This window comes from Saccopteryx leptura, chromosome 2 (genome assembly GCF_036850995.1).
Source record: "Saccopteryx leptura isolate mSacLep1 chromosome 2, mSacLep1_pri_phased_curated, whole genome shotgun sequence".
NCBI classification, from domain to species: Eukaryota; Metazoa; Chordata; class Mammalia; order Chiroptera; family Emballonuridae; genus Saccopteryx; species Saccopteryx leptura.
In genome coordinates this window covers 315,721,179-315,743,914 of record NC_089504.1, presented here as the reverse complement: position 1 = coordinate 315,743,914, position 22,736 = coordinate 315,721,179, and the positions used below count along the sequence as shown (strand labels likewise).

Genomic DNA, 22,736 nt, shown 5'->3' with positions numbered 1-22,736 from the left:
CTGTTGCCGTCTCCTTCCTTTGAGCCCTTGGACCAGGAGAGACAGCTGGGAGGTCTCTTGAATTGCTCGGGGGAAGGCATCCGAGGGCACTGGTGGCCCCATAGACCACACATAACGCAGTCCTTGCTCTTCTCACTATGCCTGTACCATTGGACGATCTTTATCTCATCAAATATCCCATTGTCAACATTCAGGTCAGCAGGTGGGAAGATCCTTAACTAGCCAGGCCAGCTGAACTGGGCTCTGAGAACAGGTCAAGGACAAGGTGGAAAGAGGTGGTCCCTAGCTCGGGAGCCTGGGACATGTTGAAGAGGTTCACCCAGACACAGCCTGCAGTTTGCAACCCTGTTGATAGACCCATGGTGGTGGATGTTCTTAGAGCTTTTGGGAGCATTCTTTGTTCCAAGCCTGAGAAGCTCTCTGTCCCACAGTGTCCTTTAAGATTTAATATGCTACTCTCTGAATTGACTTGCTCATGTGCTACTCTCTGAATTGACTTGCTCATTGTTCATGTCCTGTGGAAGGAACCCCAACTCTGGCTATGCCAAGGGGTTGAGAGGGATCTTAGTCCCTTGGAGACCACTGTCTGAGGGGTCAACATCACAGCCCTTCCTTTGGGCACGGTGAAGTGCATGGAAGGTACCAAGCCCAATGCCCTTAGTGTTATTTCTTCTGGGGAATTCTGGATGCTCCCTGCTGAGGTTCTGCAACATCTTCAGTGTTCACGTTCAGTTTCTTCGGTCTCTGCTGGGTGTCTGCAATGCTCGGGGTCACACTGGGGCCTCACAGAAGGATTTGCTGTCTTTCAATCAAAGAGGTTTTTCAAAGTTTATGATTATGGGGAAAGCCAGGCTCCCTTGAAACCAGAGAATTGTCTGTGCTCACTTGTGGACATCTCTGTTGTCATCATTCAAGGAAAATTGAGGCTTTCCTTTGAGAAAAGGGAGAGTTTTTCCAAGCAAGAGTTTTGGACAAATAGGAGCAAAGAACTTCTAATCTGCATGCTGTAGTATAGACCCTTGGACTAATTTCACTGTCAGGCATAACAAATCAGTGACAGAATGTATTTCTTAGAGCTTCAAATCACTAGATTTTATAGATAATTATTTAAATAGCTATTTTATTTAAATAGCTACATATAATAGAAGCCCCCCCTCTTTTTTAAACTAGATGTTGTGAAAGGGATGTTTGACAAACAGGGAGCTATAATCTAGATGATTAGTTGGAAAATAGTAGCCACCATCAAAAAGGTGAAAGGCTATCAGAGAGATGGTTTAAGATGAAAAATTTAAGTGTATGAGTAAACTTTTCTTTTTAATTAATTGATTTTTTTTTAGAGGGAGAGGAAGGGAGAGAGACAGAAAGAGACATCAATTCATTGTTACACTTATTCAAGTCATCATTGGTTGGTTCTTGTATGTGCCCTGACCAGGGATCGAACCTACAACCTTGGCATGTTGAGACGATGCTCTAAAGCAGGGGTCCCCAAACTACAGCCCGCGGGCTGAATACAGCCCCCTGAGGCCATTTATCCGCCCCCGCTGCACTTCCGGAAGGGGCACCTCTTTCATTGGTGGTCAGTGAGAGGAGCACAGGATGTGGATACATCCTGTGCTCCTGGAGTACTGTATGTGGTGGCGCTGCAAAGCACGGTGTCGCTCACGTACAGTACTACATCCGGTGATGCGGGACGCACGCCTCATGGTTCCGGAAGCACGTCATATCACTTGTTACAGCTAGCGGTGACAAATATGGAACCGACATTGACCATTTCATTAGCCAAAAGCAAGCCCATAGTTCCCATTGAAATACTGGTCAGTTTGTTGATTTAAATTTACTTGTTCTTTATTTTAAATATTGTATTTGTTCCCATTTTGTTTTTTTACTTTAAAATAAGATGTGTGCAGTGTGCATAGGGATTTGTTCATAGTTTTTTTATAGTCTGGCCCTCCAACGGTCTGAGGGACAGTGAACTGGCCCCCTGTGTAAAAAGTTTGGGGACCCTGCTCTAAAGTCTAACCAATTGAGCTATCTAGCCAGGGCCCATGAGTAAATTAAAAAGTCAAAAGTTATCTCTGTATCCTAAACATGTTCTAAAAATTAATACTGCCCAACTGCTCAATGAGCAAACTTCTGAGAAAGGATGTGGGTGCTGATGAGGGTTAGAAAGACATGGTTTAGAAAAAACTCTTCTTATGAGTAAGGATTTTAAACTACCTAGGCTTTAAAGTCTGTTCCAATTCAGGTGTGCTTTCATCTGGGCATATATTGGGAAATAAAACAGTGTTGCACCCATAGCACAATCTGTCATCTACATTAGCAATGTTTTCTCTGATTAGTTACCTATTTCAATAATTCAACAAAAGACCAAATTTTTCTCCAGCTGGCATTAGAAACATAATTATTCACAAAGGCCGTAGAACTGTTATGATCATAAATTATAACTTGCCAGAAAGAAAAAAAATGTGTTGTTTGCCATATAAAATAAAATATTGTGCATTCTGAGTTCACACACATTACACACACACACACACACACACACACACACACACACACACATACACATGGTCTGTAAGAACTCTATTGGTCATTTCAAAAATTTTCTTCTCTGTCATTTGTTTATACATTTGGTTCTTAGCTAGAGCTAAGGCAACGCACAAATAGCAGCAAGTATAAAAAACTTAAGAAAACAGTAATATAAAATTCCATAGCCCTGGCTGGTTGGCTCAGCAGTAGAGCGTCGGCTTGGCGTGCGGGGGACCCGGGTTCGATTCCTGGCCAGGGCACACAGGAGAAGCACCCATTTGCTTCTCCAACCCCCCCCCTTCCTCTCTGTCTCTCTCTTCCCCTCCCGCAGCCAAGGCTCCATTGGAGCAAAGATGGCCCGGGCGCTGGGGATGGCTCCTTGGCCTCTGCCCCAGGTGCTAGAGTGGCTCTGGTCACGGCAGAGCGACGCCCCAGAGGGGCAGAGCATCGCCCCCTGGTGGGCAGAGCGTCGCTCCTGGTGGGCGTGCCGGGTGGATCCCGGTCGGGCGCATGCGGGAGTCTGTCTGACTGTCTCTCCCCGTTTCCAGCTTCAGAAAAATACAAAAAAAAAAAAAAATTCCATAAAGTTATTTTGTAAAGTGAGGAAAGGCAGGCATTATTTAATCTAGCAGTGAAACCTGGTGTTCAGCCTTATTATAAAGTACTAGCCCCAAGGAGAATATGCTCCACTATCAGGAAATCCAAGGAGAAGAAGAAGGAAAAAGTTCAAATAGACACAAGAACACTCAGGGAATTGCATAATAGTCATAATAAACCTTGCATAGACTTTTACAGACCAAACATGCATATCTATGAACATCACAGCTCCAACCATCAAGCCATCCAGACAACAGTACAGTCATGTAGGTAGGTCAGGAAGTCATGCAAATGTGGTCATAGTAGGTGGTTGACATCTGTATGTATCATGAGCCTTAAGCCATGTATGCTGGAGTTCATACATGCTGGGAAGTTTCATAGTATATGTGACTAGGACCTGAGAGTGAAACTAGAATATTGTTGCTCTAGAAAGTAACCCCTCTGACTTTCTGTTCTCAGGAACCCTTTACATTCAAATTCAGTAAAAATCCGTGCTTTGTTTGGGTGGGTTATGTCTTATATTTTCTGCATTAGAAATTAAAATTGAGCCCTGGCTGAGTGGTTCAGTGACTAGAGTGCTGTCTCAGTGTGCCAAGCTTGTGAGTTCAATCCCCAGTCAGGGCACATAGAAGAAACCAATGAATGCACAACTAAATAGAACAACTAAGTGGAACAATGAGTGAATGCTTCTCTCTCTCTTTCTCATTTCAATGGAAAATTTTTTAAAAAATTAAAATTGAGTCATTTGTACAATATTTTGTCAAATATTTTTTATTCATTAAAAATAACAATATATCAACTCCATGTTAACATAAATAATACACTTTAAAAAAAAAAGCCCTATATTCTCCAAAGCAAAAAATAAAATGAATGAAAATAATGACATGGCTTTATATTTTGTAAATCTGTTTAGTGTCTGGACTAATAGAAGACTGCTAGGTTCTTATCTCTGACTCTATAGTTATCTATGGTGATATTACAAAACAGAGTCTCTAGAAAATGCCACAATACACTAATGAGAGAATGAGAGTGAAAAAGGCTAATAGCAACCAATTTTATAAAAATAGATTTGAGTCCCTGGCTGGTTGGCTCAGCAGTAGAACATTGGCATGTGGATGTCCCAGGTTTGATTCCCAGTCAGGGCACACAGAAGAAGCACCTATCTGCTTCTTTACTCCTCCCCCTCTGACTTCTCTCTCTCTCTCTCTCTCTCTCTCTCTCTCTCTCTCTCTCTCTCTCTTCTCCTCCTCCCACAGCCATGGCTCAGCTGGAGCAAGTTGGCCCCGAGCCCTGAGGATGGCTCCATGGCCTCCACCTGAAGTGTTAGGAAGAGCTCAGTTGCTGAGCAACAAAGAAACACCCTAGATAGGCAGAGCATCACCCCCTAGTGGTTTTCTGGGTGGAATCCAGTCAAGGCACATGCAGGAGTCTGTCTCTGCCTCACCTCCTCTTACTGAATAAAAATAAACAAAAGAAAAGAAAAATAAAATAGATTTGATCTTGTAGAACCAAGAAAGAGTTTTGAGACCTCCTACGGGTCCACAAACTATATTTCGAAAACACTATAGTAGAGGTAAGCCTTCTATAGCACTCAAAATTGAGCCTATTCAGGGGAGTCTAGGTGATATAGGAAAGTAATAGATCCAAGATAAATAGTGAATTTGGATATGAAAGGCCAAGAACATGCAGGAAGTCCTAACCCCGTGACCGTGAGTCTGGAGCCTGAGTAGAAGTACTGGTTCTGGTCAGTGCCTCTGGATACGCATTATCTGTGGTTTTGTCACAGATAATGACAGGGGTGCTTAAAGAAGGTGGAACTGCATGATCTGAGTAGTAGTTTGTTCAGAAGGAGTATTTGTAATCAAAGTAACTGCAGTGATGCCTATCGTTCTTTATGTGTTTCCTGCAGTGGTAGTATTCAAAACATTTGTAGTAAGTGAATCCATATTAGCAGAATCAGTACTGGTATTTGTAGGAGGAGGAATAGTTGTAATTGGAGTGGTGTTATTCGTGCCAGAGGTATCAGACCCTGTTGGAGAAAGAGCAGTAGCACCAGTGGTAGTATCAGCAATGTTTGTCGGGAAAACAGTGCTTGTGGTAGGAGAAGCAACATGAGTGCTAGGAGTAGGAGTATTTGTAGGGGAAGAAGTCATATTAGAAACAGTAGTGCCAGTTGGGAAAGAAGTGGTTGTGATAGGGAAGGTAGTACTAGTGCTAGAAGCGGTAGTATTTCTGGGTGAGGGAGTAGTGATATTAGGAATAGGAGTACTAGTTGTAAGTTCAGTAGTACTAGCAGAGAAAGAAGCAGTTGTGATAGGAAAGGTAGTACTAGTGCTAGAAGTGGTGTCATTTGTAGGGAAAGGAGTAGTGATATTAGGAACAGCAGGACTAGTTGTAAGTTCAGTAGTACTTGTGGGAATAGAGGCGTATGTGGTAGGAAAGGTGGTACTAGTGCTAGAAGTGGTGTCGTTTGTAGGGAAAGGAGTAGTGATATTAGGAACAGCAGGACTAGTTGTAAGTTCAGTAATACTTGTGGGAGTAGAGGCGTATGTGGTAGGAAAGGTGGTACTAGTGGTAGAAGTGGTGTCATTTGTAGGGAAAGGAGTAGTGATATTAGGAACAGCAGGACTAGTTGTAAGTTCAGTAGTACTTGTGGGAGTAGAGGCGTATGTGGTAGGAAAGGTGGTACTAGTGCTAGAAGTGGTGTCATTTGTAGGGAAAGGAGTAGGGATATTAGGAACAGCAGGACTAGTTGTAAGTTCAGTAATACTTGTGGGAGTAGAGGCGTATGTGGTAGGAAAGGTGGTACTAGTGCTAGAAGTGGTGTCATTTGTAGGGAAAGGAGTAGTGATATTAGGAACAGCAGGACTAGTTGTAAGTTCAGTAGTACTTGTGGGAATAGAGGCGTATGTGGTAGGAAAGGTGGTACTAGTGGTAGAAGTGGTGTCATTTGTAGGGAAAGGAGTAGGGATATTAGGAACAGCAGGACTAGTTGTAAGTTCAGTAATACTTGTGGGAGTAGTGCTAGGAGTAGGAGTATTTGTAGGGGAAGAAGTCATATTAGAGACAGTAGTGCCAGTTGGGAAAGAAGTGGTTGTGATAGGGAAGGTAGTACTAGTGCTAGAAGCAGTAGTATTTCTGGGTAAGGGAGTAGTGATATTAGGAATAGGAGTACTAGTTGTAAGTTCAGTAGTACTAGCAGAGAAAGAAGCAGTTGTGATAGGAAAGGTAGTACTAGTGCTAGAAGTGGTGTCATTTGTAGGGAAAGGAGTAGTGATATTAGGAACAGCAGGACTAGTTGTAAGTTCAGTAATACTTGTAGGAATAGAGGCGTATGTGGTAGGAAAGGTGGTACTAGTGCTAGAAGTGGTGTCATTTGTAGGGAAAGGAGTAGGGATATTAGGAACAGCAGGACTAGTTGTAAGTTCAGTAATACTTGTGGGAGTAGAGGCGTATGTGGTAGGAAAGGTGGTACTAGTGCTAGAAGTGGTGTCAATTGTAGGGAAAGGAGTAGTGATATTAGGAACAGCAGGACTAGTTGTAAGTTCAGTAGTACTTGTGGGAATAGAGGCGTATGTGGTAGGAAAGGTGGTACTAGTGCTAGAAGTGGTGTCATTTGTAGGGAAAGGAGTAGTGATATTAGGAACAGCAGGACTAGTTGTAAGTTCAGTAGTACTTGTGGGAGTAGAGGCGTATGTGGTAGGAAAGGTGGTACTAGTGCTAGAAGTGGTGTCATTTGTAGGGAAAGGAGTAGGGATATTAGGAACAGCAGGACTAGTTGTAAGTTCAGTAATACTTGTGGGAATAGAGGCGTATGTGGTAGGAAAGGTGGTACTAGTGCTAGAAGTGGTGTCATTTGTAGGGAAAGGAGTAGTGATATTAGGAACAGCAGGACTAGTTGTAAGTTCAGTAGTACTTGTGGGAGTAGAGGCGTATGTGGTAGGAAAGGTGGTACTAGTGCTAAAAGTGGTGTCATTTGTAGGGATAGGAGTAGGGGTATTAGGAATAGCAGGACTAGTTGTAAGTTCAATAGTACTAGTGGGGGAAGAGGCGGTTGTTGTAGGAAAGGTGGTACTAGTGTAAGCAGTAGTAGGATTTGTTGGAGAACTAGTGACAGTAACCACAGAAACGGTAGCCTCCGTGGAAAATGTCGACTGTAGAGAAGTCGGTGAGAAAGCACTTGTCACAGGTGTAGTTGAAACTCCAGGAGCACTGTGAACCCAAGTGATCTCAGTTAGCTGTTCCAGGCTGATATGCTTGTCCATCAAGTGAATAGTTAGTGTCTGCCAGAAAAGAAGGGACAACATTGGTATTTTAGAACTTAAACATCACATTTAACAATAATAACAACAAATGACGTATTCAGTCTTCTCCCAGAAAGTAAAAGTAGGTTCCTTTGCCGATCACACTGACTCCAGAGAGAGAGATATGGAGAGATGAGCTGTGGGCATCATCCGCATGCTGGAATGTTTCTTTCTCCTTCATTTAGTCAGAACCACACTGCTCCCAAGTATTTGCATCTTTAATTAGAACCGATGTCCATAAACATCTCTTTGTTTTGCCACTAGATTTTAACCTTCCTGAGGGCAGGCTGGTCTTGCTTCTATCCTTCCCAACCCCTAGTATACAGAAGAGCACACAATTCAGTAAATGTAAGCCCTGATATTTGGGTTTCTTTTTTTATTCTTTTTTGTTATGACGTAAAGCTTCAATTGACACATCTATCTGTTTCAAAGATTCTCCCACTTTAGGCTCTTTTTGTTTTCGAGATCTTGGTTAACTTTTGATTGATTGATTGATTGACTGATTTTAGAGAGAAAGAAACAGAAACATCAATCTGTTCCTGTATGTGCCCTGACCAGGGATTGAACCCGCACCTTTCCTTGTCAGAACGATGCTCTCTAACCAACCAAGCTATCCAGACAGGGGTCTTGGTTGATTTCAACAACTGACCATTTGGGCTACTTGTTTGTTTTCTCTTCCCATGCTTGAAAATCTCCATGTTTTAAATTCACCAATAAGGAGTGCACCTTGGAAGCCCTAGGCCCCCACACTTCACTCCCCCAAAAGCTGAGCCCTCGGCCTTTGCCCATGCTCTCTCTATGCTCAGGTGCTCCTCGTGTGGCCCCTAAGGTGCTGTGTGATCTCCAGGACTTGTAATTTATAAGCCTGTATCTTTTAAGAGTTTCTCGTTGGTCATTGCTGACAAATGTTTTACCATCATAACAAGAACCACAAGAGCTAGTCTAGCCACAACCTTGGTTATTGATCGGTTGAGACCAACACAAAACAAACAGGCATCTGATATGCTACAGACTTTCCCTAAAACAAGGTGTTCAAAGATTCTCTGTATCAGCCTTTACTGGAACTATTTACTTGCCAAGAGTAGTACTGAACTCAACAAAACAGGAAAAATGTTTTGAACTAAAGAGCTAAGAGACAAGAGAGAGAAAGAATCTACTTGAATGTTCATAGGGTCACTGTCCAAAATTCAAATACAAGCAGAGCACCCTCTTTACCTTTTGGAAAACAAGAACTCCCTTATCCATTTTCTCTTTTCTAAACCACCCCCCCCTATGAGTGACTGGATCCATATTAATGACAGAGCTGGTGTTCAAAAGTGGGATACCTCTTCCTCCGCTGTTACTCTTTTTTTTTTTCTTTTCATTTTTCCAAAGCTGGAAATGGGGAGGCAGACAGACTCACTCATGTGCCTGACCGGGATCCACCCGGCATGCCCACCAGGGGGCGATGCTCTGCCCCTTTCTGGGGCATCGCTCTGTTGCATCCAGAGCCATTCTAGCACCTGAGACAGAGGCCACAGAGCCATCCTCAGCACCCGGGCCATCTTTGCTCCAATGGAGCCTCGGCTGCGGGAGGGGAAGAGAGAGACAGAGAGGAAGGAGAGGGGGAGAGGTGGAGAAGCAGATGGGCGCTTCTCCTGTGTGCCCTGGCCGGGAATCGAACCCGGGACTCCTGCACGCCAGGCCAACGCTCTACCACTGAGCCAACCGGCCAGGGCCCGCTGTTACTCTTGATAACTCTGCTTGTCATTTGTTTTCCAATGAGTTGGCTCTGGCCTCCAAAGCAGACTTTACTAGAGGGTACAGTGGGGTCTGCCATTTATGTCCCTCTGGTTTGTCCACCAAATAATTTATTTCACGTCGCGGTGGGGCATGCTTATGTTTATGATTATTACCACAGTTTACTGCCGATTCTCACCAGCTTAGAAGATCTGTTGATCATCTTGACCTGTGATATGAGTACTTTCAGGAAGGGGGAGACAATCTCCAACAACAACGTTAGGGGATTACTCTTTTCTTTGTTGGAGCCCCTGCCACAGGTACAGGTTTTGTGACACTCGCCTGAGACACCGGCCTCAACCCATAGCACCGTTTCTTCAGGAAGCGCATGGAAAGGACTTCATCAGACCCTCGACCATCACTCCCTGGACTACACTGGCCAGGACCACTGATATTTTCTATCTCACAATATAATTCAACACTCGCAATGTTTCGGGAACATATCTATTGCACATAGCTATTACCTGACAAATGTAAGTAAATATAACAATGATAATAATAGTGGTGATAATTTTGCAGAATAATAAAATTAACGTATAACAACATTCTCTTGAGACATACCTGATGGGAGGGGTCACTCATGAAATTTGCCAGAGATTGCTTGTTGTCATAGGTGACGTTGACTTGTGTCACGTAAGTAGAGTAGGTCCCCCAGATTCTAATATATCCAACTATCAGTGGATTTGAACCATTCAAGTACTTATTGTGTATGGTCTGGATTTTCAATACGTTCTATACAGAATGCACAAAGAGAAAAATACATAATACATCTGTTGATCGACTATAGTCCACACATTCTTTATATATATATAAAGAATTCTTTATATTATATATATAATAGAGTGATGGTATATTGTATAACTGTCAAAATAAGAACTGTTTCTTCCTTATTTCTGTGTCAACAGACTTGATTTACAAAGGCCGGAAGGTCTTGCTATTAAGATGTGGGATATTACAGTTAATAGGTAATGTTTAATCTATAGCTAACTGGAAAAAGACTTACACAATTCAATGTAAAAAAGTCTTACCTGAGCTGCTGAAAAGTTTGCCAAGAAATAGTTTCTATTTTCACAGCTGTCTGAAAGCAAGAAAAAGAGAATCAGCAACTACTATTATTTCATCTGCAGCAGATAACCTCACAGACGGTCAGAAAGTGTCTCAGTGGCGTCACAGTTACCCATTCGGGGAATCCTGACTTGTCTGAGGAGTCTTAAAGCGAGGAGCCAAGGGAATATTTCCCTCCAGGTAAGTGTGGGGACATGCATATGGAAGAGAGCATTTGAGGGAAGGGTCCGGAGGTTGGAAAGACCAGAGAACTGGGGTTGGACTAAGGTCTGCTATCATAGGTGAAGAAGTGTGAAGGCTACTGATTGGCTTTTTCTGTGCCAACACAGCAAGCACACAGTCATGAGAGCACACCTTGCTATGATGATACAAGCTCAAAGCAGAGGGCTTCAGCTTTGCAAATCAGACTGACATGGGTTCAAATCCCCACTTGTGTGCTTGGTAGTTGTGCAAACTCAGGTAAGTTCCCTAACATTTTATCAGCCATACAATGGAGCTAAAAATAGGACTAGCTCATGAGAGTAAGGTCCATAACGCGCTGCTTATACACAGTAAGTGCTCAAAATTTGTTGTTCAATGTCATCATCGAAGTCATAGCCATCATCATCTTTGTTACTCTCTGTCTACTCTTAGCTCACCCTTCCACAAAATTCTACATCCGAAGCCCTCCTGCCTCTCTAGGACTTACCCCATCAGTTCTTCCCCACACCCTCCCTTCTCTTCCAAGCTCCAACTACGCTCCAGAGCATTCCACTCTGACAAATCCTTGACTTGATTCTCTATCAAGCTACCATATCTCCTTTCTAGTGCCACATGTCTCAAAAAAGGCAGCCTCTGCTTGTTAATGTTGGCGTACTCGACGCATAATTTGATTCTCCACCTCCTACACTTCAGCTCCTATTTCCTCGTCTCATGGAATTGGATCCTTTCAATGTCACCAGTGACGTGATGCGTTAAATCTAAAGACTCACATGGTTGCTACGCCTTCTGTTTCTTAAAAGTCAGTTTCATGTCATGTTCTTGCCTCGACTCTTGTCCACACTGTATTTCTGACCAATATGATCTCATAGTCTCTCCCTGAACCAACAAGTCCCCTTCTTTGTTTTCTAAACGAACTCTACTCTTGTAGAAACAAACAATCATAAAACTCTATTTTTAAATTTAGCCTTGGCTAGAAAATGTAGCCTAAGCAAATACGATAGCCTTTTTAAAGCAGTTTTAAAGAATTTTTAAAAGGGATGATTTTGTTAAGATAGTTGATTGAAGATAATCCTTGAACTAGCTATTAACCCTCCTTAAGTAAGTAAGGGACAGTTTAACTAACAGCTGCAAACCTGTTCGCCGAAAATGTCAATGACATTTACACTTATGCCACATCTTGTTATTTTCAATTGAATTTATAAGTCTGTTTGGTGAAGAGTTTTTCTATGCAAGTTAAACAGTTTAAAACTCATGGGGACTGGAATAAATAGACTCTAAGCTACAGAACAAGCATCCATGATAAGAGGGTTTGTGCCATACAGGGCAGCCCGCGATGACTAATGTCACTGGGGACCACAGTGATGGCACCATGAGGAAGTCTACCTGCAGAGACACCATCATCCCAGTACAGCTCTCCCGTTGCATTTCCCTTGTCGTCCAAGGCAACGAGGAGTCCCACCGGATTCTGCCGACTGTGAAAGAGCAATCGTCCATTTCAGAGGAGGAAGTAGGGAGACAAGAATGGTCAACCAGCCCCCTCTGTTTCCCACGAACAAGACAGATACTCTCAGAGTCTGCCCTAGGAATGGAGTAGACGCTGACCTTGTGTGGAAACACAGGAGCTGGTGTGGGGAGACAGCAGAGGTTAGCAGTGAATGAACTCAGAAAGAGCAGGCGGAGGAGACGGTTTCTGCCGGATGCCAGGTGTGTGACAGTACTAACAGTGAGGAGTCATGGGTGCCCACCATGTGCCAGGGACTCCTCTAAGTGTCTTACACACAGTAAATCATTTCTATTATTTCATGTGCTCCTTATGTAACTCTAAAAACAAACCATCCTCCTCCTCAGTTTACAAGTGATGAGCAGAAACACAGAGGGTAAGTTCGCATGTAATACATCTGGTATGTCCTAGAACTGCGGCTTCAACCACAACTTTCTGACTCTTGACCTTGAAGCTATGTTGATCGTTAGCTCCTATTTAACTTGCATTAAATTGTGCCTAAGCGGATCTCCTTGGGGACAATTTTTGCCCATAAAGAAATGCACATGAGTGGCCATTTGACTATTCTTATCATCTGAGCCTATCATTTTCCAAAAATAAAAGGCTACAGGAACCAAGGCTATACTTACCCCCTGCTAAAGGAATAAGATGCTAATTTGGGGCCAATCTTGAAATAAGGGGAGGAAGATCACTGACTGGAGACATCTGCCCTGGGTTTACCCACGTTTAGTCCGTGGGTTACCCTTTCCCATCATGCTCTGCCTCTGGGAGCACAGAGCAGTCGCGCCTTAGAAGGATGAGGAGCTTACCTGGTGTCTGTGGTCATGTCTGGCTGCTGGACGGGAAAAATGTAGCCCCCTCGAAGGTGAAGTCCTATCCTGTCAGGAGGCAGTTGCATATCCACCAGTTGTTTCCTCCATTGGATGGCTACACCCTAACCAACAAAGAAAAACAGATCAGATAATAGGCAGCTTGGGCCAAGAGGCATGTTGGATGTCTTCTAGTTTGGCTGCCTATTTCAAATAGGAGAGAAACAGAGATCCCAGAAGTGAAGTGATTGATGTGTCCAAGGCACACAGGTTGTAGATAGTAGAGCTGAGACTTATTTCTTTGTATTACACCGTGCCATGATTCCACAACTGGGCCTTAATTCTCCGAGTTATCACAGCCCAAGTCTAGTAACTAGTCCTGACAGTTGATTAGTGGGCCAGGTTGACATAATGAAAACTCCCACCAACCTATCCCAGTTATTCAAAGTATTTCACTTTATATTTAAAAGGCCTTCCATTTGGAAAAGTACCCACAACCAACTAAATGTAAAACCACCAAGCTCCCAACACTGCCAGAAGTGTCCCTCTGCTAGAGACAGATCTCAGGACCAAGTGGGCTACGTCACTTACTGTCTCATAGTCGTACCAGATGGCATCTGGTATGTACGCTTTCACAGAATGTGTGCCCTAGAAAAACAACATTAATGAGCAACATTACACTCCTTTGCAGTTTATACAACACTGCCCTGTGCTCCTCTGAACCATCCTGAGAGAGAGTGAGGATCCTCCCAGTCTATCAATAAAAATACAGATATTCTGAGAGGTCAGGCAGCTTACTCAAAACAGTTGTACCAGAAATTAAGTTTGTCTTGCTCTGAGGCACATGCAATTTCTAAGAGAAGCAGAGAAAGGTCATTCACAGAGTTGTTTGTGTCATCTAACAGGTGGGAGGAGGCTGAAACAGGCACCCAGGAGAGTCTTCTGGCAGGACCACTCACTGGTTAGCCGGACCTGCCACGAGGCAGTGTGGCTAAAACACCAGCTCTGAGGGCCTTTGACCTAAGAACATTGGTGATCTTTCCTGTCTACAAACTGACCAGCATAATTCTGACTCCTCCTCACCCTCCCCTACACTTCCCCATCACAGCGGCCCCAAATCACACTTAGGGTGGGGACATGTGGTCCCTCACACATGGACTTCACAGTAACACCCTCTCCTACCCAGCACTCCTCTCTCCCTCCTTCCTCCTCTCCTCACCTCTTCTCTCTTCCTAACCCCAAGAGCATATCCCCTCTGGTCAAAGGGAAATACAGACAGGGCCAGCCCAAGGCATTTGAAGCCTCTGTCAATGCCCAGATGCTTAAGGACATAGGCTTTAATGTATCTTGCAAAATAGAAACTGTGCTGCTGAAGAGAGAGCGGGACCAAGAATTAGTACTCTTCTCATTTCCAAACTTTCATAATCTTTCTCCCACTTATATTCGTATTTATAATTAAATGCATCTGAAGACACCCAGGCTCTGACTCATTCAAGTCCAGAGCCAGGAGGACACGTGTGACGTCCCACCCCACTGTGCAGATTATAAACACACCGGGTATAAAACAGGCGTGATGAGGAGTCCGGGCCCCCACAGGAACTGCTCGTGCACCTCCCACGTAGCATTGTCCTGGTAGAACCTAGGAAACAGAAAAGGCAGGTGAGGCCTCCGGTATAGGACAGCCGCTTGTCACGTGGCAACAAGGTCCTCACGAACCTTGTTACGATTCACGAGCGAGGTGAGTTCGCGATCTAAAAGAGTCCCTGTGGGTCGGGAAACTCACTCGTGGACCAGGGGCCTGGCCACCGTGTCCCCCCGGCTGTGGGCGCGGAAGAAGAGGGTGTAGAGGTAAGGCAGCAGCGTGTAGCGGATGTTCAGGTAGTGTCTGGAGGAGTTCAGCAGCAGGGAGTCTTCCCCAAAGGCAGCTGGATCCTGGTCCTGGAAGGAAACGGAAGAGATGCCTAAATATTTTCATCACGGGTTCCCTATGACAAAAAGCTTTCTTCGAGGCAAGTAGCTCTGTTCTCTGAGCTGAAGACATGAAGGCACTTCCAGACCTGGAAGGATCTGGTCCCGCCCCTTCACTGTACAGATCAAAACCCTGTGGGAAAGTGCACACAGGGGCGGAGTTGGAATTTGACACGTCTTCTGACACGGGTTCATGGCAGCCTCCCACCAAAATTGGTTTATTTTCTCTACTCCCAAGACCGTGACCTCTATCTGTCCTTCAGCACACAAAATGCAAAGAAATCATGAAGCCAGTTTGTAGCAGATGCATCAAAGAGCAAAGAAAGAGCCCTGGATAAGGGTGATATAATTGTCTTAGGACCCAGAAACATACATTTTCTGTCCGCGATGGGCACTCACTTTGTTTGTTTTCCTTGTGCGTGGAAAGATGGGCATATGGTGTTTAACCTTGTCATCCGTACTGTATTTTTATTTATTATTATTATTTTTGTATTTTTCTGAAGTGAGAAGTGGGGAGGCAGTCAGACAGACTCCAGCATGTGCCCGACCAGGATCCACCTGGCATGCCCACCAGAGGGTGATGCTCAGCCCATCTGGGCCGTTGCTCCTATGCAACCAGAGCCATTCTAGCACCTGAGGAGGAGGCCATGGAGCCATCCTCAGTGCCCTGGCCAACTTTGCTCCAATGGAGCCTTGGCTGCGGGAGGGGAAGAGAGACAGAGAGAAAGAAGAGGGGGAAGGGTGGAGAAGCAGATGGGTGCTTCTCCTGTGTGCCCTAGCCAGGAATTGAACCCGGGACTTCTACACGCCAGGCCAACTCTCTACCACTAAGCCAACCAGCCAAGGCCCTGTACTATATTACTAGGACTGAGTTTTAGAAAAAAATTATCTGAATTGATTCTTTTGTTCCTGAAGTTGCCTCTGTTTCCCCTCCAAATAGAACTACTCCACGAGACCACTCTATGCCCCCAATGTAAGGTTCAATTAAAACCCTGAGGCCAAACACCAAAGTAAATAACACTCCACAGTCTCTCTGGTCTCCAAATGAGGAAATACAGAGATGCACTGTCCACTGTGGTGGACATGAGCTACGTGGGCTGTGAAACATGTGAGATGTGCCTGACCAGGCAATGGCGCAGTGGATAGAGCATCAAACTGGGACCCAGAGCACCCAGGTTCGAAACCCCAAGGTCGCCAGCTTGAGCATGGGCTCATCTGGTTTGAGTAAGGCTCACCAGCTAGACCCAAGGTCACTGGCTTGAGCAAGGGGTCATTCAGTCTGCCATAGCACCCCCCCCCGTCAAGGCACATATGAGAAAGCAATCAATGAACAACTAAAGTGCCGCAATGAAGAATTGATGCTTCTCTCTCCCTTCCTGTCTGTCTGTCCTTATCTGTCCCTCTCTCTGACTCTCTGTCACAAAAACAAATAAACAAACAACACTTGAGATGTGGTTAGTAAAATTGAGGAACTAGGACCTGACTTATGGTGGTGCAGTGGCTAGATCATCGACCTGGAATGCTGAGGTTGCCAGTTCAAAACCCTGGGTTTCCATGGTCAAGACACATATGAAAAGCAGCTACTACAAGTTCCTGGTTCTCCTTTTCTCTCTCTCTCTCTCTCTCTCTCTCTCTCTCTCTCTCCTAAAATCAGTAAATAAAATCTTTAAAAAAAAAGATTGAAGAGGCCTGACCTGTGGTGGCGCAGTGGATAAAGCATCAACCTGGAAATGTTGAGGTCGCCGGTTCGAAACCCTGGGCTTGCCTGGTCAAGGCACATATGGGAGTTGATGCTTCCTGCTCCTCCCCCCTTCTCTCTCTCTCTCTTCTTTCTAAAAAGATTGAAGAACTAAACTTCTAATTATATTTGATTGTAATTAACTTAAATATAATCCTAAAAAACTGAATCACGAGAGAGATGACATCAGAGTAATGGCACAGTAGGAAGCGATACTGATAAATCTCCCAAAAAACTCAACAAGATCTCCAACCAGAAACAGAAAAATCTATCCTTGGAGCCTCCAGATGTTCTGCAATACACCTGAAGGTATGGTCGAGCAAAAACATTGGCTAAATATATAATCAAACCCCGAAGGAAATAGGGAGTAAGAAATACTCTGCCTTCCTCACTAACCTAAATAGGGCTGCTTTCACTGGGAACTGAGAGTATAGAAACTGATGCGGGCAAAGGGGGTGAATAGATCCAGGCTGCGGCACAAACGGCCGAACCAGGCTGTGGCACGGAGATCCAAGCCGAGGAAAAACTGTGCCTGTGGCAACCCAGGCAATACAAGCTAACACTCATGCCAAACCCAGATAAAGAAAGACAAATGGGGCAGCCATTCACCCGATCTCCTGGTCAGATAGTGGGCGAGAGATTCCTCCGAAAGGCCCGGGAGTGGGCGCCCATGTTATCCCACAGAGAGGCAGAGTCAGAGGCCTTTGTGTGAGCTGAAAAGCAGAACCTTGGGACTGTCCCAGTGCCCTAGAAAAGCAGCGCACGGGGAGGAAGTGAGAGCTAATTCCAACACTGGAACTTTTCCATGCAGGCGGAGGTCTCTCTCGGAGTGAGAGATGGCCGGCCTGATATCCTGGTCGGAGCGCGCAGATAGTGAGCAAGAGATTCCTCCGAGCACCCCGGGAGTGGGCGCCCGCCCGCCTGCCCGTGTTACCGGATAGAGTGGCAAAGTCAGAGGTCTTGTGTGGGTGGAAGCCCCGCCTGATTATGCTAGCAGCTCTGACTGACTGAGCCTTACCCAGAGCCCTGTGCTGAGTGGGAATAAAGTAGGGAGTTGCCAGCTCTTTGAGCCTCTTACTATTCAGGCAGAGGCAGCAGCAACCCCATAGCTGGATTACCAGGCTACTAATTGAGGAAGGAAAGACTAGGAGAGAGGCTCCAGGAACACGAACTCTCTCACTGTCGGAGCCTACAAATGCTAATGAGCCTCAACTGCCAACGAGACTGAAGCCCAATACAAGACATCGCCATAGAGACTTATCAACTGCAAACCTCTACCTGAGCGTGCCACAGGGGCAGAACCTGGGGTACAGAGTCACCGACCAGGAAGAGGGAGAGAAAAGAAAAAGCAAGAAGATAACCTCTCAAAATCAAGAATAATCCACAGACTTTATAACCTATCCCATTTTATTATATTTGTTCGTTTCTTTCTCTTATCTTCATTCTTGATTTTTTTTTCTCCTCTTCCAATTTGGTCATTTAATTCTCTGCCGGTCTTACTCTCTCCTCTTCTTGAATTACACTACCCACAAGTGTTACATCTCCTATTATCTTTTCTTTCCTCTTCCTTTCTGTCTATGAGGGTTGCACTCCAAAACCCTTAACTCTCTCTCTCTCTCTCTCCTTTTTTTTCTTCTTTTAGTGGTTCCCTCTTTTTTTCTCTCTTTCTCTTTCTTTTCTCCTTCTATATTAGTTTCTCCCTTTCTCCTTTACATCTCCTCTCATTCAATCCTCAATAACGAACAAATGATCTTATCTGGGACTCAAACTTATGTTTGTGGCATTTTGGGGGTTTTTTACTTCACTTTTTTAACTCACTAGCAGTGCTCCCAATCCCGGCTCTCCATTTTATCTAGTTTTTGTTCCACTAAATACAATAGTAAATTTTTTAATTTGTCCCCCCATTTTCCTGATTCCCTCTTATTCCTCTCATCATATCTCTTAGTCAACCAACACCTAAAAGCAAATCATTTTATTCTTGACCCAAATTTTTTCCTTATTTCCTTTTGGTAGGTCCATAACCCCTTCTTTTGCCCCTTTATTACTTCTCCCCAACTCAGGCCCTCCATTACAAGCACTGTTTGTTCTATTTAGTACAATATAATTCACAGTTCACCACAAGATTTTCTCAAGAAAGAGGGGAGAGGAGAGGAGAGGAAAAAAAGGGGGGGGGATAATTTTCTTTTTTTTTTAATTTTTAATTTTTTTAAAAAAAATTCTTTTGTATTTTTTATTTTTTTAACTTTTCATTCTTTATTAAATCTCATTAATACTATCAACAAAACCATCCTCACATGCCATTAAGGAAGAGAAAATCGAACATCATGGATACAAAAGAAAGAGAGGTAACACAGATAGATGAGGAAAAATCTATAGAGAAAAAAATTAATATATTGGAAACCTTAGAGTTAAAAGACAGAGAATTTAAAATATAAATCCTAAAAATACTCAGAGATATACAAGAAAACACAGAAAACCAATTTAGGGAGCTCAGAAAACAACTCAATGAACACAAAGAATATATTTCCAAGGAAATTTAAACTATAAAAACAAATCAAACAGAGATGAAAAACTCAATTCACGAGCTGAAAAATGAGGTAACAAGCTTAGCTGATAGAACAGGCCAGATAGAAGGTAGGATTAGTGAAATAGAAGACAAGCAACTTGAGGCACAACAGAGAGAAGAAGAAAGAGACTCAAAAATTAAAAAAATGAGATAGCCCTACAGGAATTATCTGACTCCATCAAAAAGAATAACATAAGAATAATAGGTATATCAGAGGGAGAAGAGAGAGAAAATGGAATAGAGAACATACTCAAACAAATAATAGATGAGAACTTCCCAAGCCTGTGGAAAGAACTAAAGCCTCAAATTCAAGAAGCAAACAGAACTCCGAGTTTTCTTAACCCCAACAAACCTATTCCAAGGTACATCATAATGAAATTGGCACAAAACAATGGCAAAGAAAAAATTCTCAAGGCAGCAGGGAAAAGAAGAATACAACATATAAAAGAAGGCCCATTAGATAATCATCAGATTTCTCAACAGAAGCTCTACAAGCTAGAAGAGAGTGGACCCCGATATTTAAAGTCCTGAAAGAGAGAAACTTTCAGCCACGAATACTATACCCATCAAAGCTATCCTTCAAATACGGAGAAATAAAAACATTCACAGATACAGAAAAGATGAGGGAATTTATCATCAGAAAACCTCCACTCCAGGAATCACTAAAGGGGGTTCTCCAATCAGATACAAAGAACAACAAAAAAAAAAAAGCCACAAGTAAAAGCTCCAAGAAAAACACAATAAAACCAAATTTAAACTGTGACAACAACAAAAAGAAAGGGGCGGGGGGAGAAGATAGAGATTAACAGTAGCAAAGGATGATGGAGTGCAAAAGTACTCACAAGACAGTGCACTACAATGAACAGGGTAGGAACTCTTTTCATTACTTAATGGTAACCACCATTGAAAAAACCACCACAGAAGCACATGATTTAAAAAAGACAGCAACAGAGGAAAGATGTATGGAATACAACCAAATAAAAACAAAAGATAGAAAAATGAAAGAGAAGGATCAAACAAGACACAAAACTAACAGAAAGCAATCCTTAAAATGGCAATAGGGAACTTACAAGTGTCAATAATTACACTCAATGTAAATGGATTAAACTCACCAATAAAAAGGCACAGAGTAGCAGAATGGATTAAAAAAGAAAATCCAACTGTATGCTGCCTACAAGAAACTCATCTAAGCAACAAGGATAAAAACAAATTCAAAGTGAAAGGCTGGAAAACAATACTCCAAGAAAATAACATCCAAAAAAAAGCAGGCATAGCAATACTCATATCTGATAATGCTGACTACAAGACAGCAAAAGTACTCAGAGACAAAAAATGGCCATTTCATAATGGCTAAGGGGACACTGAATCAAGAAGACATAACAATTCTTAATATATATGCACCAAACCAAGGAGCACCAAAATATATAAGACAGCTACTTATTGACCTTAAAACAAAAACTGACAAAAATACAATCATACTTGGAGACCTCAATACACCGCTGACGGCTCTAGATCAGTCATCCAAACAGAGAATCAACAAAGATATATTGGACTTAAACAAAACACTAGAGCACCTGGATATGATAGACATCTACAGGACATTTCATCCCAAAGTGACAGAGTATACATTTTTCTCCAGTGTACATGGATCATTCTCAAGAATTGACCATATGTTGGGCCAGCCACAAAAACAACATCAGCAAATTCAGAAAAATCGAAGTTGTACCAAGCATATTTTCTGATCATAAAGCCTTGAAACTAGAATTCAACTGCAAAAAAGAGGGGAAAAATCCCACAAAAATGTGGAAACTAAACAACATACTTTTACAAAATGAATGGGTCAAAGAAGAAATAAGTACAAAGATCAAAAGATATATACAGACAAAGGAAAATGACAATACGACATATTAGAAGCTATGGAATGCAGCAAAAGCAGTGATAAGAGAGAAGCTCATATCACTTCAGGCATATATGTACAAACAAGAGAGAGCCCAAGTGAACCACTTAACTTCACACCTTAAGGAACTGGAAAAAGAAGAACAAAGACAACCCAAAAACAGCTGAAGAAAGGAGATAATAAAAATCAGAGCAGAAATAAATGAAATAGAGAACAGAAAAACTATAGAAAAAATTAATAGAACAAGGAGCTGGTTCTTTGAAAAGATCAACAAAATTGACAAACCCTTGGCAAGACTTACCAAGGAAAAAAGAGAAAGAACTCATATAAACAAAATCCAAAATGAAAGAAATCACCACGGACATTGTAGATATACAAAGAGTTATTGTAGAATACTATGAAAAACTTTATGCCACTAAATTCAACAACCTAGAAGAAATGGATAAATTCCTAGAACAATACAACCTTCCTAGACTGAGTCAAGAAGAAGCAGAAAGCCTAAACAGACATATTAGTAGAGAAGAAATAGAAAAAACCATTAAAAACCTCCCCAAAAATAAAAGTCCAGGCCCATACGGCTATATCAGCAAATTTTATCAAACATTCAAAGAAGACTTAGTTCCTATTCTACTGAAAGTCTTCCAAAAAATTGAAGAAGCAGCAATACTTCCAAACACATCTTATGAGGCCAACATAACCCTCATACCAAAACCAGGCAAGGATGGCACACACAAAAAAAAAACTACAGACCAATATCTCTAATGAATACAGATGCTAAAATACTAAACAAAGTACTAGCAAATCGAATACAACAACATATTAAAAAAATTATACATCATGATCAAGTGGGATTCATCCCAGAATCTCAAGGATGATTCAACATACATAAAACGGTTAACATAATACACCATATCAACAAAACAAAGAACAAAAACCACATGATCTTATCAATAGACGCAGAAAAGGCTTTCGATAAAATACAACACAATTTTATGTTTAAGACTCTCAACAAAATGGGTATAGAAGGAAAATATCTCAACATGATAAAGGCCATATATGATAAGCCATCAGCTAACATCATATTAAATGGCACAAAACTGAAGGCTTTTCCCCTTAAATCAGGAACAAGACAGGGTTGTCCACTCTCTCCACTCTTATATAATGTGGTACTAGAGGTTCTAGCCAGAGCAATCAGACAAGACAAAGAAATAAAAGGCATCCATATTGGAAAAGAAGAAGTAAAGGTATCACTTTTTGCAGATGATATGATCCTATACATCAGGGGTCTCAAACTCGCCGCCTGCCCACCAATTTTGTGCGGCCATAGACTGGCCCGCAGACTAATCCACGAAGTTTGATTAGTCTGCGGGCAGCACAAAATTGGTGGGCGGGCCGCATGGGGCCCGCGGGCCACGAGTTTGAGACCCCTGCTATACATTGAAAACATTCCAAAGAATCCACAAAAAGACTACTAGAAACAATAAGCCAATACAGTAAGGTCGCAGGATACAAAATTAACATACAGAAGTCCATAGCCTTTCTATATGCCAACAATGAAACATTTGAGAATGAACTCAAAAAAATAATTCCCTTCATGATTGCAACAACAAAAAAAATAAAATACCTAGCTTATATAATGAAAACTACAAACCATTGTTAAGGGAAATCAAAAAAGATATAATGAGATGGAAGAATATTCCTTGTTCTTGGTTAGGAAGAATAAATATAATCAAGATGGCCATATTACCCAAAGCAATATACAAATTTAATGCAATTCCCATCAAA

At 42.6% G+C, this 22,736-nt stretch overlaps 1 protein-coding gene across 1 annotated transcript in view; it reads right to left on the bottom strand.

The window, feature by feature from the left end:
• Positions 1–6,003: 6,003 nt before the first annotated feature.
• The window catches only part of LOC136392203 (probable maltase-glucoamylase 2), a 53,151-nt gene continuing 36,418 nt past the window's right edge, over positions 6,004–22,736 (bottom strand). The window contains exons 18-26 of the mRNA XM_066364257.1: positions 14,566–14,720; positions 14,337–14,421; positions 13,374–13,430; positions 12,783–12,907; positions 11,856–11,944; positions 10,235–10,284; positions 9,768–9,938; positions 6,192–7,406; positions 6,004–6,051 (exon numbers count right to left, since the gene is read on the bottom strand). Of these exons, the coding sequence (XP_066220354.1) occupies positions 6,004–6,051; positions 6,192–7,406; positions 9,768–9,938; positions 10,235–10,284; positions 11,856–11,944; positions 12,783–12,907; positions 13,374–13,430; positions 14,337–14,421; positions 14,566–14,720 (1,995 nt within the window). The remainder of the gene's footprint in view (positions 6,052–6,191; positions 7,407–9,767; positions 9,939–10,234; positions 10,285–11,855; positions 11,945–12,782; positions 12,908–13,373; positions 13,431–14,336; positions 14,422–14,565; positions 14,721–22,736) is intronic.